At 41.9% G+C, this 14,706-nt stretch overlaps 1 protein-coding gene across 1 annotated transcript; it reads left to right on the top strand.

Annotated features, from left to right (window-relative positions):
• The first annotated feature begins 2,953 nt into the window (after nucleotides 1-2,953).
• Nucleotides 2,954-8,714, top strand: LOC140065887 (uncharacterized). Its single transcript, XM_072113448.1, has 4 exons — nucleotides 2,954-2,970; nucleotides 3,708-3,766; nucleotides 4,860-4,989; nucleotides 7,967-8,714. The coding sequence occupies exons 2-4, from the start codon at nucleotides 3,721-3,723 to the stop codon at nucleotides 8,712-8,714; spliced, it is 924 nt and encodes a 307-aa protein (XP_071969549.1). The 5' UTR covers nucleotides 2,954-2,970; nucleotides 3,708-3,720.
• Nucleotides 8,715-14,706: the final 5,992 nt, after the last annotated feature.

The raw sequence follows: 14,706 nt of genomic DNA, 5'->3' as shown, positions 1-14,706 counted from the left end.
TGATGAGTCTCGATTTCTGCTGCGACATTCGGATGGTAGGGTCAGAATTTGGCGTCAACAACATGAAAGCATGGATCCATCCTGCCTTGTATCAACGGTTCAGGCTGGTGGTGGTGGTGTCATGGTGTGGGGAATATTTTCTTGGCACTCTTTGGGCCCCTTGGTACCAATTGAGCATCGTTGCAATGCCACAGCCTACCTGAGTATTGTTGCTGACCATGTCCATCCCTTTATGACCACAATGTACCCAACATCTGATGGCTACTTTCAGCAGGATAATGCGCCATGTCATAAAGCTGGAATCATCTCAGACTGGTTTCTTGAACATGACAATGAGTTCACTGTACTCAAATGGCCTCCACAGTCACCAGGTCTCAATCCAATAGAGCATCTTTGGGATGTGGTTGAACGGGAGATTCGCATCATGGATGTGCAGCCGACAAATCTGCGGCAACTGTGTGATGCCATCATGTCAATATGGATAAAAATCTCGGAGGAATGCTTCCAGCACCTTGTTGAAACTATGCCACGAAGAATTGAGGCAGTTCTGAAGGCAAAAGGGGTCCAACCCATTACTAGCATGGTGTACCTAATAAAGGGGCCGGTGAGTGTACATGTCACCATATTCCCTAGGATCGTCGTACCCTGTGATTTCATCGGGGAGTAGCGGTCCTAGGAAAAATGGCAGCATACATGACCCATCGACATTTAAATACCGCTGGCGGCACTTAAAGGGTCAACACCTTTTGCGTTTATTACTTGTTGGTATTTGAAGAGTCCTCTTCAAACATCCTTAATTTAAGTTAAAAAGCTACTGGATGGGCTGCCCATTAACCAGTTTTTCTGGCTGAAGTCAGTCTGGTTTTTGGGGAGCTGAACTCGCCATGTTTGCCACTGACCCGAACATTGTAGTTTGGGTCCGCTGAACCCTAACACAGATGTTACAATTATCTACATTTTTTTTTAGACTGTGAGGGACATGTATTTTTTCTTTTCTTTTTGCACATTTTTGTGCTTTCTGTACCTTTTGGGGAGCATTTGCACTTTTTTATTTGTCAATAAGTTTATCAGCTTGTGTCTGTAGAAGTGTTTCTAAAGTATCTTTGCAAGACAGATGTTTTCTTTGAATTGTGCCTTCTTCATCCCACATTTTTGAGCGAATTTTATGAGTTATACATAGACAATAAAGAAAGAGACAATATACTGTAGATACAAGTAGCGCATGCAATCAGAGCCATGAAAGAGATATCATATTTCTCTCCAGATGCCATATTGTTCAGCCAGAAGCCATATTGTCCACTGTCAGCCATGTCATAATTCAAAAATCTCTTTGCTTGGCCTTGACTACTTTTATTCTGTTTTTGTTTCAGCGTCTGCATCTTGTTTTGATGAAGTAGGGAGAGACTTAGGGAGAAAATAGCTTAAAGGGGAAGTTCTGGTATATTCAAGCTAACCTATAGAATTTCAGTATTTTATCGCCTTTTCTCGCCCTCTGCAAAGCATTTTCTGCTACTATATACTCGACTGCTGGCTTGAAATTTTGGGGGTCATTTACTAAGGGCCCGAATCGCATTTTTCCGGCGGGTTACCAGAATTTTTCCTTTTTGGGCCTATTTTCCCTGATTTGCCCCGGGTTTTTGGTGCACGCGATCGGATTGTGACGGAAATCGGGGGGGGGGGGGGGTTGTGGCCATAGAAAACACAACGGATTCAGAAAAACCGCCATATTCGGGCGCACTACCTAAGTGAATCGCCGGAAGACACGAATCAGCGTCGGAGGACCGGCCGCTGGATCGTGAATGGACCGGGTAAGTAAATGCTAAGGGGAGCTTAGTAATAACCCATTGGCTGGTTTATTACCATTCAATTCCAATACAACGATGGGTAAACATATACAATGTTATTGAAATAACAATTCCCTCTACTCAACCCTCTATGACCATTTAAAAAAAATGCTTTTCCATAATAGAAAGTGCTCCTGCACAGTGTAGCAGCATGTGAAAGTACAGCACTGAGGGGCTCTGGTAACACCTCCAGAGCCCTTCAATTCATTAGCATAATTTAAAACGTTGATTTTAGAAGGAAGAAGGCAATGGTTAACAACTATAAGAAGATTACTACAGTCACAGTTCTATGAGTAAGTGGCCCTGGTTTATCATGCTTGATATTAATGTCAGATTTCCTTTAATACATGCCCCTTAAAGAGGACCTGTCACCCTTAGAAACTGCACTAGGAACTGGTTACTAAAGTTAGCGGCTCCTAGTGCTAAAACAGGCGCAGCAGTGTTACACTGCTTGTCTTATCAGAAACCTCCAATAACACTAGCAGATACTGCAGCGCTGTACAATAGAAACACCGGACCGCTCACTCCATAGACCGGCGGTGACTGCCTCGTGTCATGCGCAATCCTGCCCCCTCATGAATACGTCGGACCTCTTAGAGAGCGGTCCAGCGTTTCTAGTGCACAGCGGTGTTTGTTAGCATTATCGGAGGTTACGGATAACGCTATCATTGTAACACTGCTGCGTCTGTTGTAGCACTAGGAGCTGCTTACTTTAGCAACCAGCTCCTAGTGCCGTTTTTAAGGGTGACAGGTCCTCTTTAAGGATAATCTAATATTTAGACAGGCTTAGTAAATCCAATTGTCCCAGTGTTAGAATATTGCTTGGAGATGTGAGGTTTTAAGAACATGTTTAGAAAATGAAAAACAAAGAAATGTTTTCATATCCCTTTAATAGCTGTGTATTTTTTACTGCGTCTAAAAACAAAAATAGAGATTCCAAAATTCAATAACCAGAACTCTGTGAGTGCAAGAAGCTTCCAGCGTTACCCTGAAATCAGAGAAGCATCAGGAATTGTACGCTGTAATATTAGATGTAATACCAAGCCGGGAAACATATGCGCTGATATATATATATCACCTTACAGCACCACAACATTGCATCCAGAACTGGAGAAGAAGTCATCAGGTAAGGAATGGACTGGATTCTCTTCTCTCGTGTGATTGATTTGAAGTGATACTCACCCTACAGACCCGAGGTCCGGGCAAAATAATGGGATGGGGAACCAAGATCGCCAATTTTGAGTTTTCGTCAGTGTGTCATAGTCAAACAGCTTCCAATTTTTGGTATGGGACCTCCGGTTTTATTTGTATGTCATTGGTAACTATCAGGGGGGTAACTAGGAGAGGCCAGGTCCCATAGCAGACTTCCCCTTAAAAAATTGATATATTTGCACATTCATGCACATTTATACAATTTATACACTTATATACACAAACATACAGTTCTACACTCATACACACACATTTATACACACATATACAGTATACATTCATACATACAACTTTGCAACTTTGTATGTGAATACACAAGAAATTGCTATCCTGTTAAAGTTCATGTTCCTTGACTAAGATGAGGTGTAAAAGGTGTTTTCCAGGTCAGACCCTTAAACCTCACATTGATCAGAGATTCATAGGATCAGAGTTGCTGTTCCCGGACATGGCCACTATGCAGTGGATAAAGCCACCTGTTCCTGGTTCCATCCCCAGTATGGCCACAATAATAGCTGATCAATCTCCAACCCTACCAAATAGTATATTGATGAAGGATCTGGAGGTTACATGATTGGGAATATTATGACTCATCCAATCTTGTTAATAGTTATATTAAACTAATGTAACATCTACATATATTTTACTCAACAGGTCATAAAGAAAAATGTTGGCTAAAGTGCTAGCCATCACACTGGTGTGCACCATTGCAGGTCAGTACAAAGCTCCAAATGTTTGTTTTTTTATTTTTTATAACATTAGCTTTAGGCTACATTCACACGATCTGTGCCTGCCGTACCATAGTACGGTGAGCACACTTTGGCGCTGGGGATAGTGATATATAGCGCACAGTACCGTATTCCGGGGAAAGATAGGACATGTCCTATCTTACTCCCGGCTACAGAACGGTACAATGCCGCACGTGTGCTGTACTGTACCGCTCCAGTACATCGCCGTGTGCCCATTCACGGCAGTGTGAATGTAGCCTTAGGCTGTGTTTTTATGCTCAAATTTTTGATGAAGTTTTTGGGTATGGATCATCATCCCTAACCTAAGGGGCTTTGTTTTCTTTACTCTTATTTGGGAATTTATTGACATGAGGATAAAGAGAGAAACACAACACAAAATTATTAGATTCGATGCACCAGGATTTTTATGATATTATTATTATGGTATAATATATGCCACATGAGAGGTGAAGTAAATTGTATTCACTTTTCTATATCTAGTGTTATTGGGAGAGGAAGGCAAAAGGGGAAAACCCCAGATACTTCCACAATTTCAAAGGTTTTATATAAATATCCAAAAATAAAATCAAAAATGTAATTACATTTTATTTACCCGGTCAATACAAACATTTGGCAACTTGTTTCCTTTAAACAAAAGAAAAGTTTTTATTATATGGTAATTCCAGAAAATATTTCAGAAGTAAGAAGAGAATAATAGACACATTGGGGCAGATTTATCAAGTGTCTGAAAGTCAGAATATTTCCAATTGCCCATGGAAACCAATCACAGCTCCCCTTTAAAATATTCATGAGCACTGGTCAAATGAAAGCTGAGGTGTGATTGGTTGCCATGGGCAACTGGAAATATTCTGACATTCAGACTGCTTGATAAATCTGCCCCATTGTAACATATGTCATAGAAGGAAAAGTTCTTATTTTTCTCCACCCTGATAGGAGGAGGAAAATAAGAACTTTCCTTCTATGAGATATGTTACAAAGTGTCTTATATTCTCTTCTGCTGCTCACTTAAATAAATTTTAATATAATTGAAAAATAAGACTTTCGGTTTCTTCCTCAGGTGTTCTGGGAGATGTCGCCTCTAATGTGTTAGTTGATGCCATCTTGTCTTACTTTGACCAGTCCACTCTCAGCACCAAGGACAGCACCACCTCACAGGTCCAGGTGTCTGACCTAAGCAGTGTATCCAAGTAAGTGAGCGGGGAGTGATCTGCAGAAAAGTGTATGGGAATAAGAGGACTACATTATGGTTAGAGTATTAGAAGTAAATGAATGAGCCTGTTACTACTTATATATAAGATATTTCTCAGTTATTTGTAAGCTTGAATATACAGGCAGTCCCCTACTTACAAGTAAGTGAGCGGGGAGTGATCTGCAGAAAAGTGTATGGGAATAAGAGGACTACATTATGGTTAGAGTATTAGAAGTAAATGAATGAGCCTGTTACTACTTATATATAAGATATTTCTCAGTTATTTGTAAGCTTGAATATACAGGCAGTCCCCTACTTACACCCGACTTACAGACGACCCCTAGTCACAAACGGACCTCTGGATGTTGGTAATTTACTGTATTTTAGCCCTAGGCTACAATAAAGAGCAATAATAGTTATCAGAGGTATCTGCAACTCAACATTTTTAAAATCCGCTAGTCACAGAGACAAAAAAATTTTTGACTGGGGTTACACTTATAAAGTAAACAGTTTAGACTTACAAACAAATTCAACTTTAGAACAAACCTGTAGAACCTATCTTGTACGTAACCCGGGGACTGCCGGTGATTTTCATGTTTAAAAGATACATCTCATCTATTTTTATTAGACTACATTCACATATTGACGCTGTGGTGCAAAAGCAAGTGTAGTATGAGTAATAGACGTGCAGAGGAGGTGGAGTGAGCAGGAGTACACGTTGGGGCACATTTACTTACCCGTCCCTGCGCGATCCCCGAGGTGAGAATGCATAGCTGCCGCGATTCACTTACAGCGTGCGCCCGATTTCCTGCATGTGTCGCTTCCCCGCTCAGGTCCGCTGGAGTTCACCTTCTTCTTCCTGGTGCATGTAAGTGCATTATATGCGACACAATTTTAAAGTTAAATCCTGCGGTCTGTCCGAATCCGTCAGATCGACCAACGACCCGCTCCCACGATTTGTGTCGCATGAAAGCTTGCGCAATTGCAACACAATCCAATCGCGTGCGACAAAAACCCCTGTTAAATGTGGCGCAAAACCGTTGGGTAACCTGACAGAAATGCAGTCCACGGACCCTTACTAAATGAGCCCCATTGTGTTACCACTGGGAGTCTTCTTTAAGAAAGCAGTACATAATAGTTTTGACAACTTTGACAACTTCTAGAGTAACAGTCAGCTGAGACTACATGTGGATATCTACCATCAAAATCCATCATGTTAAACCAGGGGCACTTGCTCATAGATCCAGGCACAGTGACTGTGGTAATCTTTGTTATATTTGTTATTCATGGCCTCCTTCCTTCTAAAATCAACTTTTAAAATGCTACTTTATGCTACTGGGGTGGCATCCAGAGCCTCTGTGTGCTGCAGATTTATAGGCTGTTACACTGTGTCTGTATCTATGAGTAAGTGTCCCTGGTTTATCAGGATGGATTTTGATGCAAAATTTTCTTTGAAGGGGTATTCTGGTAAATACCAAGTCCTTTGGATAAAGGATAATTATCTGATAAGTGCTTGGAGTCCTACACATCATTTAATTGAGGACCTGTGCATTTCAAAAGATAACATGTGACTTACCGTATATACCGGCGTATAAGACGACTTTTGAAGACAGAAAAATCTTCTGTCTTCTCTGGGGTCGGCTTATACGCCGGTAATTGTCTTATACAGCGGGTCCCGGTGCATGGAGAGGGCTCACGGGCTGAGCCCTCTCCATAGCCGGTAAGTCTTTGCTGCATATTGCTAGCACCGATCGCGGGTGTTTGCACAGCGATGGCTGCCGGCAGCCTCAAAAAGACATTGGGTGCATACTCACCCTCCGTTGGCCCCGATGTCCGCGCGGATCGTCTTCCGCGCAGTCTTCTTCTGCTGGGCGCCGCCATGCTTTTCCCAGGGGCGGCTCCTAGTATGACATCAGCAGCGGCGCGTCATACTAGGCGCCGTCCAGGGGAGAACAATGGCGACGCCTGGCACGAAGTTAGTGAAGACAGAAGACGGGCGCCGAAGCCAGAAGAGGACCCACGCGGACATCGGGGGAGCAGCACTGCAGGTCGGGGCCACCGGAGGGTGAGTATATGTTTATTATTTTCTATTAATGCTGGGCTGGCTGGATATTACTGGGGGCTGTGCTGTATACTACTGGGGGCAGTGCTGTATACTTCTGGGGGCAGTGCTGTATATTACTGGGGGCTGTGCTGTATACTACTGGGGGCTGTGCTGTATACTACTGGGGGCTGTGCTGTATACTACTGGGGGCAGTGCTGTATACTACTGGGGGCTGTGCTGTATACTACTGGGGGCTGTGCTGTATACTACTGGGGGCTGTGCTGTAATGGTAATGTTGTTGTTGTATGCCTTATGTTTATGAGCGACAGTTTTCCTGCTATATACCTGCATGTCATAAGAATTTACATTAAAAAAAGGACCACGTTAAATTCAAATGTTTTTTTTTTTAATTTTTACCGGTGTTTTGTATGCGTTGGAAAAGGGGTAGTCTTATACGGCGAATATATCTTAAACTCTATATTTTAAACAGGAAAGTAGGGGGGTCGTCTTATACACCAGGTCGTCTTATACGCCGGAATATACGGTATCTGTACTGCAGACTCCTCAGCTCTCGGCCCCCACCTTTGTGCTCCTGAGGAGTCTGCAGTACAGACAAGTCACATGTTATCTTTTGAAATTCTTGGATCCAAAGCCCAACCCCTGGGACTTAGCAGAAGATTTTGTCAGGGTGCAAGATAAGTTATAACACACATATTGTAATGCAAATGCTTGGAGAAAGCAGAAAGGCATATTAGATATACAGGTGTAATGGTTTTCTTTAACCTGTCTGAAAATGAGGTCCCTGGTGACAGGTTCCCTTTAATTCTTCTAAGCACAATGCTTTTCATACATTTTTACATGTAACTTTTGAAACGACTTTATGTCCTTTTATTACAAGTTACTAACCGCCTTATATTTTACATTTCAACAGTGCTCTAGCATTGGATGGAGTGAAAAGTTTAAATGCAGACCTACTAAACAAAGTCTCGTTCTTTGCCAAAGACATCTATGAGCAAGTGACACAAGACTCCGAGAAGCTCCAGCTGGAGTTGGAACAACTCAAGGTCAAGCTCTTACCATATTCGGAAGAGGTGACAAGGCTGTTGAGCAGGACCACTGAAGAGTTAAGGATCACACTTAATCCTTATGCTGAGGAGCTTCAAACCCAAGTGCAAACAATCACCTTGGACTTTGTCAAAAAGCTAGAAAGTCTAAATTTAGACCTGACCAGTGGCGCGCTCAGTAATAGCATGATGGTATCTCTGGTCATGTACTCGCAAAAACTAGAAGCTAAAATGGCCGAGTCTTTTAATGCCCTGAAGAAGGTGATAGGAACGTGTACTGAAGAAGTGAAGAAGAAGATTGATCTGCAAGTCTTGTCTTTGTATCAAAGTCTTTCCCCTCTCGTTGGAGATATGCAAAGTCCTTTAAAGAAAAACTTGGAGAACCTAAACTATGTGATGAAAAAAAGTGTCTTCCTTATTGAGCGTGCCTACGGAGAAGCTATCATCAAGTCTGTTGTGTCACGTGTTGAGAACCTACAAAACTTGTTAGATGCATCTGCAGCATTGAGTCTTACAGACCAGAAAGATTACATAGAAAAGAATATCTATGACAAGATCAATGAACTCCTAAACAGCACCCTCCTGACAACTCCGACCAGAGTAGTCACAGAGTAAACATTTTACCTGCTACAGTATTATCACAACCCAAAATATATTATACAGAATTGATCTCATTAACACAAGCAATATATAACATAAGGGCTTAGAATAGGTGGGACATGTGCCCACTGGGTGATGGGTGCCAGAGGGGGTTTGCAAGTCCCTCCTATTTATATACAGAGCTATGAGTGTCTTTAATAAATATATAGCGGGACACTTACAAGTGCTTTGCTTGAAAATATAGCATAAAAATTCATTATATAACTAAATTAAATGATGACATATACAGTAAATATATTATATAATATAAGTATATATTCACATTGCATGGTAGGATTATAGTTTGGATTGGATTGATGAGCCATACAGACGTGAATGCATTTTATCCCTGGCAAAATCTGACTATGAACAACTATTTGGGTGAAGTTTGGATAAGCACCTCCTTTTGCTAAGCATCATGAATCTATCTTAGTTAGAATCGTCTCAAAATCAGTTGATACAGTTTTGCAACATTTCTTGTGGTTCAAAAGTTATCAAGCACAGAAAGTTGACACAACAACCAGGGACATTCCCTGTGATGCACAGCTATGTGACGTGTTGTGCATGGTGTTGATCACAGAGCTATTGTATCCAACCGTTATCAGTAGTAATGAGCAGACCTGTTAAAATTTGGAATTTTAAAATCCTGTTCAGGTCCGTGTAATGTCACCAGCAGCATTTAAACTACAGCAGCAGAGCGTGCTGGCACCAACCACCTGGTTGCGCTGTGCTTCATCATTTTGGGGAGAGTTGTCGCTCCCGTTGATGTCATCAGGGAATAAGGAGCCTCCCCAAATTGGTGGTGCCTAGCACTGCTGGCAGTGGTGCGCGGCTGAAGCTATTCAAAGGCAAAGTTGCCAGTGGCATTTAAAGAGTTAACGCCCATGATTAGTGCCAGCACCACGGGGGCATAAACACAGGGGGGGAGGGGGGGTTGAGCCGGAACTGGCCCGGAACTTTGTGGTTTGGGTCTGCTCATTACTAGTCATGAACCTTCATGACAATCTATTGCAAGTCAGATTGTTGCAATTGATTTTGGAGACAATTCTTTGATCTACTACATGACCACATTCCCATTGGAAAAAAAAAAACACTGCCCTTGATTCAGTATTGTGGCTTTCAAGATAGCAGCCACTTTCCAGACATAGCCGAAAAGATAGCCCCCCTCACCTATTACTTGCTGGGGTGTCACATATGTCATTTCCCATTTTATTTTCCAATATAAATGGGTGTTCTAGGACCTTTGACTCTATAGATTGATCCCCATAATAAAACTGTATGCAGCAGGTTCCTACACTGCCCCCTAATGGTGGCTGCAGACAGACAGAATAGTCTTCTATACAGTGAAGTTTGAGCTCTGTATGAAAAATGTGATCTATGAGCGCTCTTAAGAAAGTTATCAGTCCCTAAAATGACATGTTGTTGTGGCAGAGATTCCCTTGTTCTTGTTCCATGTTACTGACAAACAGACATTGGTATCACCTGATATACTCATTTATTGATCCCACATGATGCGGTTTCTAATCACTAACTTTTTATTTAGAAATGTTCATTCCCAAAGGTTAAATCAAGTCTGCAAGGTATCAGTAGCCAAGCGACAGTAGACGGAGGATTGCCAATACTGATTGTTACTCCGACCAAAGCAGTATATATATGGTCTTCTTATTATTATGTATGTATTCACTTTTATATTATATAATCATTCAATTGTTTTCAACTTTTAAATAAACTTCTGCAAATGAATAATCTGGAATGAAGTATGTAGTATATAATGTTTTCTCTGTGAGCTGATGTGGGCGCTCCTTGCACACGAACATGTGGGGGACCTGTATCCAGCACACAATATCAGTCCCCGTAGACGCCTATGGCTTCCGGTCATGGTACAGTGAGCACACATTATATCAGTGCAACGTCCATGATTGTGCACAGAAAAATATTGTATATGTCCTATATTTTCCTGTGTTACGGCACAGACTGCTCGCTTCTCTATGGAGAGGGGAGGGGTGAGCAGCGCTCATACATGCATTTTAAATGGAAAGGGGAAAAAGATGGCTTATGAAATTCAATATGCCCGACTTTTATTTCCTCCTTAAGAGGGGTAATACACACAGTGATGTCACAGTAAATGGATACTACACAGTGATGTCACATTACAAGAACAATACACACAGTGATGTCACAGTAGAGGGATAATAAACACAGTGATGTCACAGTAGAAGGATAATACACACAGTGATGTCACATTACAAGAATAATACACACAGTGATGTCACAATGCAGAGATACTACACAGTGATGTCACATTACAAGAATAATACACACAGTGATGTCACAGTACAGGGATAATACACACAGTGATGTCACAGTACAGGGATAATACACAGTGATGTCACAGTACAGGGATAGTACACAGTGATGTCACAGTACAGTGATAATGCAAACAGTGATGTCACAGTACAGGGATAATACACACAGTGATGTCACAGTACAGTGATAATACACATAGTGATGTCACAGTACAGTGATAATGCACACAGTGATGTCACAGTACAGGGATAATGCACACGGTGATGTCACAGCACCGGGATAATACACACAGTGATGTCACAGTACAGGGATAATACACACAGTGATGTCACAGTTCAGGGATAATACACACAGTGATGTCATAGTACAGGGATAATACACACAGTGATGTCACAGTACAGGGATAATGCACACAGTGATGTCACAGTACAGGGATAATGCACACAGTGATGTCACAGTACAGGGATAATACACACAGTGATGTCACAGCACCGGGATAATACACACAGTGATGTCACAGTACAGGGATAATACACACAGTGATGTCACAGTTCAGGGATAATACACACAGTGATGTCATAGTACAGGGATAATACACATAGTGATGTCACAGTACAGGGATAATACACACAGTGATGTCATAGTACAGGCAGCGTCGGCTCCCCTTTGCAGTGAACTCATGTGGCGGCTTTAAAAATTCAGAAACAAAAACCTCCTATTCCCCCAAATATTCCCTAGTTTATCATACTAAACAGACCCCTCATGGGTATTTTATATAAAATCCCCTCACTCCCTATGGATTCATTACATACATCCCCCCTCACCTACATGGATTCCTTATGTACAGACTTATGTGCCCCCCACCCTTAACAGCTTTGGGCCCTGGCACTTGCCCAGGCATGCCCAATGCTGGCGCCAGCCCTGAGTACAGGGATAATACAGGGATGTCACAGTACAGGGATAATACAGGGATGTCACAGTACAGGGATAATACACACAATGATGTCACAGTACAGGGATAATACACACAGTGATGTCACAGTACAGGAATAATACACACAGTGATGTCACAGTACAGGGATAATACACACAGGGATGTCACAGTACAGGGATAATACACACAGCGATGTCACAGTACAGGTATAATACACAGTGATGTTACAGTACAGGGATAATACACACAGTGATGTCACAGTACAGTGATAATACATACAGTGATGTCCCAGTACAGGGGTAATACACACAGTGATGTCACAGTACAGGGACAATACATACAGTGATGTCACAGTACAGGGATAATACACACAGTGATGTCACAGTACATGGATAATACACATAGTGATGTTACAGTACAGGGATAATACACATAGTGATGTTACAGTACAGAAATAATGCACACAGTGATGTCACAGAGCAGGGATAATACACACAGTGATGTCACAGTACAGGGATAATACATACAGTGATGTCACAGTACAGGGATAATACACAAAGTGATGTCACAGTACAGGGATAATACACACAGTGATGTTACAGTACAGGGATAATACACACAGTGATGTCACAGTACAGAAATAATGCACACAGTGATGTCACAGTACATGGATAATACACACAGTGATGTCACAGTACAGGGATAATACACACAGTGATGTCACAGTACAGGGGTAATACACAAAGTGATGTCACAGTACATGGATAATACACACAGTGATGTCACAGTACAGGGATAATACACACAGTGATGTCACAGTACAGGGATAATACACACAGTGATATCACAGTACAGGGATAATACACACAGTGATGCCACAGTACAGGGATAATACACACAGTGATGTCACAGTACAGGGATAATACACACAGTGATGTCACAGTACAGGGATAATACACACAGTGATGTCACAGTACAGGGATAATACACACAGTGATGTCACAGTACAGTGATAATACATACAGTGATGTCCCAGTACAGGGATAATACACACAGTGATGCCACAGTACAGGGATAATATATAGAGTGATATCACAGTACAGGGATAATACATAGAGTGATATCACAGTACAGGGATAATACACACAGTGATGCCACAGTACAGGGATAATATATAGAGTGATATCACAGTACAGGGATAATACATACAGTGATGTCACGGTTCAGGGATAATACACACAGTGTTGTCTTGTCACAGTACAGGGATAATACACACAGTGATGTCACAGTACAGGGATAATACACACAGTGATGTCACAGTACAGGGATAATACACACAGTGATGCCACAGTACAGGGATAATACACACAGTGATGTCACAGTACAGGGATAATACACACAGTGATGTCACAGTACAGTGATAATACATACAGTGATGTCACAGTACAGGGATAATACACACAGTGATGCCACAGTACAGGGATAATACACAGAGTGATATCACAGTACAGGGATAATACACACAGTGATGCCACAGTACAGGGATAATATATAGAGTGATATCACAGTACAGGGATAATACATAGAGTGATATCACAGTACAGGGATCATACACACAGTGATGCCACAGTACAGGGATAATATATAGAGTGATATCACAGTACAGGGATAATACATACAGTGATGTCACGGTTCAGGGATAATACACACAGTGATGTCACAGTACAGGGATAATACACACAGTGATGTCACAGTACAGAAATAATGCACACAGTGATGTCACAGAGCAGGGATAATACACACAGTGATGTCACAGTACAGGGATAATCCACATAGTGATGTCACAGTACAGGTATAATACACACAGTGATGTCACAGTACAGGGATAATACACACAGTGATGTCACAGTACAGGGATAATACACACAGTTATGTCACAGTACAGGGATAATACACACAGTGATGTCACAGTACAGGGATAATACACACAGTGATGCCACAGTACAGGGATAATACACACAGTAATGTCACAGTACAGGGATAATACATACAGTAATGTCACAGTACAGAGATTTTATACACAGCAACATCACACGACAGGAATGATGATACACATACAGTACAGTAATATCAAGTAATTCTGGAGAGGGGATGATCACAGTAAGGGAAACGTGGGGCTTCACAGTAGAAATTAGGATGGGGGCACTAGGTAGTCACTAAGTACTTATGTCTTATGTCTCAATAGAAATGGGCCGGCAGCTGTCCTCATAGATGACTGTGTGCTCCTACAACTACCCCATCTCTTCTGCCAAATATAATAAAGGGATGGCATTTCCAGAAATATCTGTGATGTGTGGGAGGATTGCATGAACTGGATGTAACCTTTATGTTATCAGCGGTGTCTCGGTGCACGTCAGCATTACACAATACCTATAGGACGGGCAATGATGCCATGAAGGTGGACTTTCATCGGGATCATCCAGTTCTGTATAGTTGGAGGTCTTAGGCTGCACGTTGGACTTTGCTGTTGATTCAAGTGACGGACTCTTGTAGACAGAATGAAAACAGCAGATAACAAACAACACTGCAGCCCTCAACTTTGCCCCAATTTCCATTGTTTGTACACAAAACCGTAAGCAAATGTAACGGCTTCAACGTCCAAAACTAGTGTTCCCCGACCATTGGTTTAGAGACACATGAGGTTTATGAGCCCCACTCGTGATGGGA

The sequence above is a fragment of the Engystomops pustulosus genome, chromosome 6, assembly GCF_040894005.1.
Source record: "Engystomops pustulosus chromosome 6, aEngPut4.maternal, whole genome shotgun sequence".
Classification (NCBI taxonomy): domain Eukaryota; kingdom Metazoa; phylum Chordata; class Amphibia; order Anura; family Leptodactylidae; genus Engystomops; species Engystomops pustulosus.
Note: the sequence above shows the minus strand (reverse complement) of the source record. Positions and strands in the feature narration are given on the sequence as shown.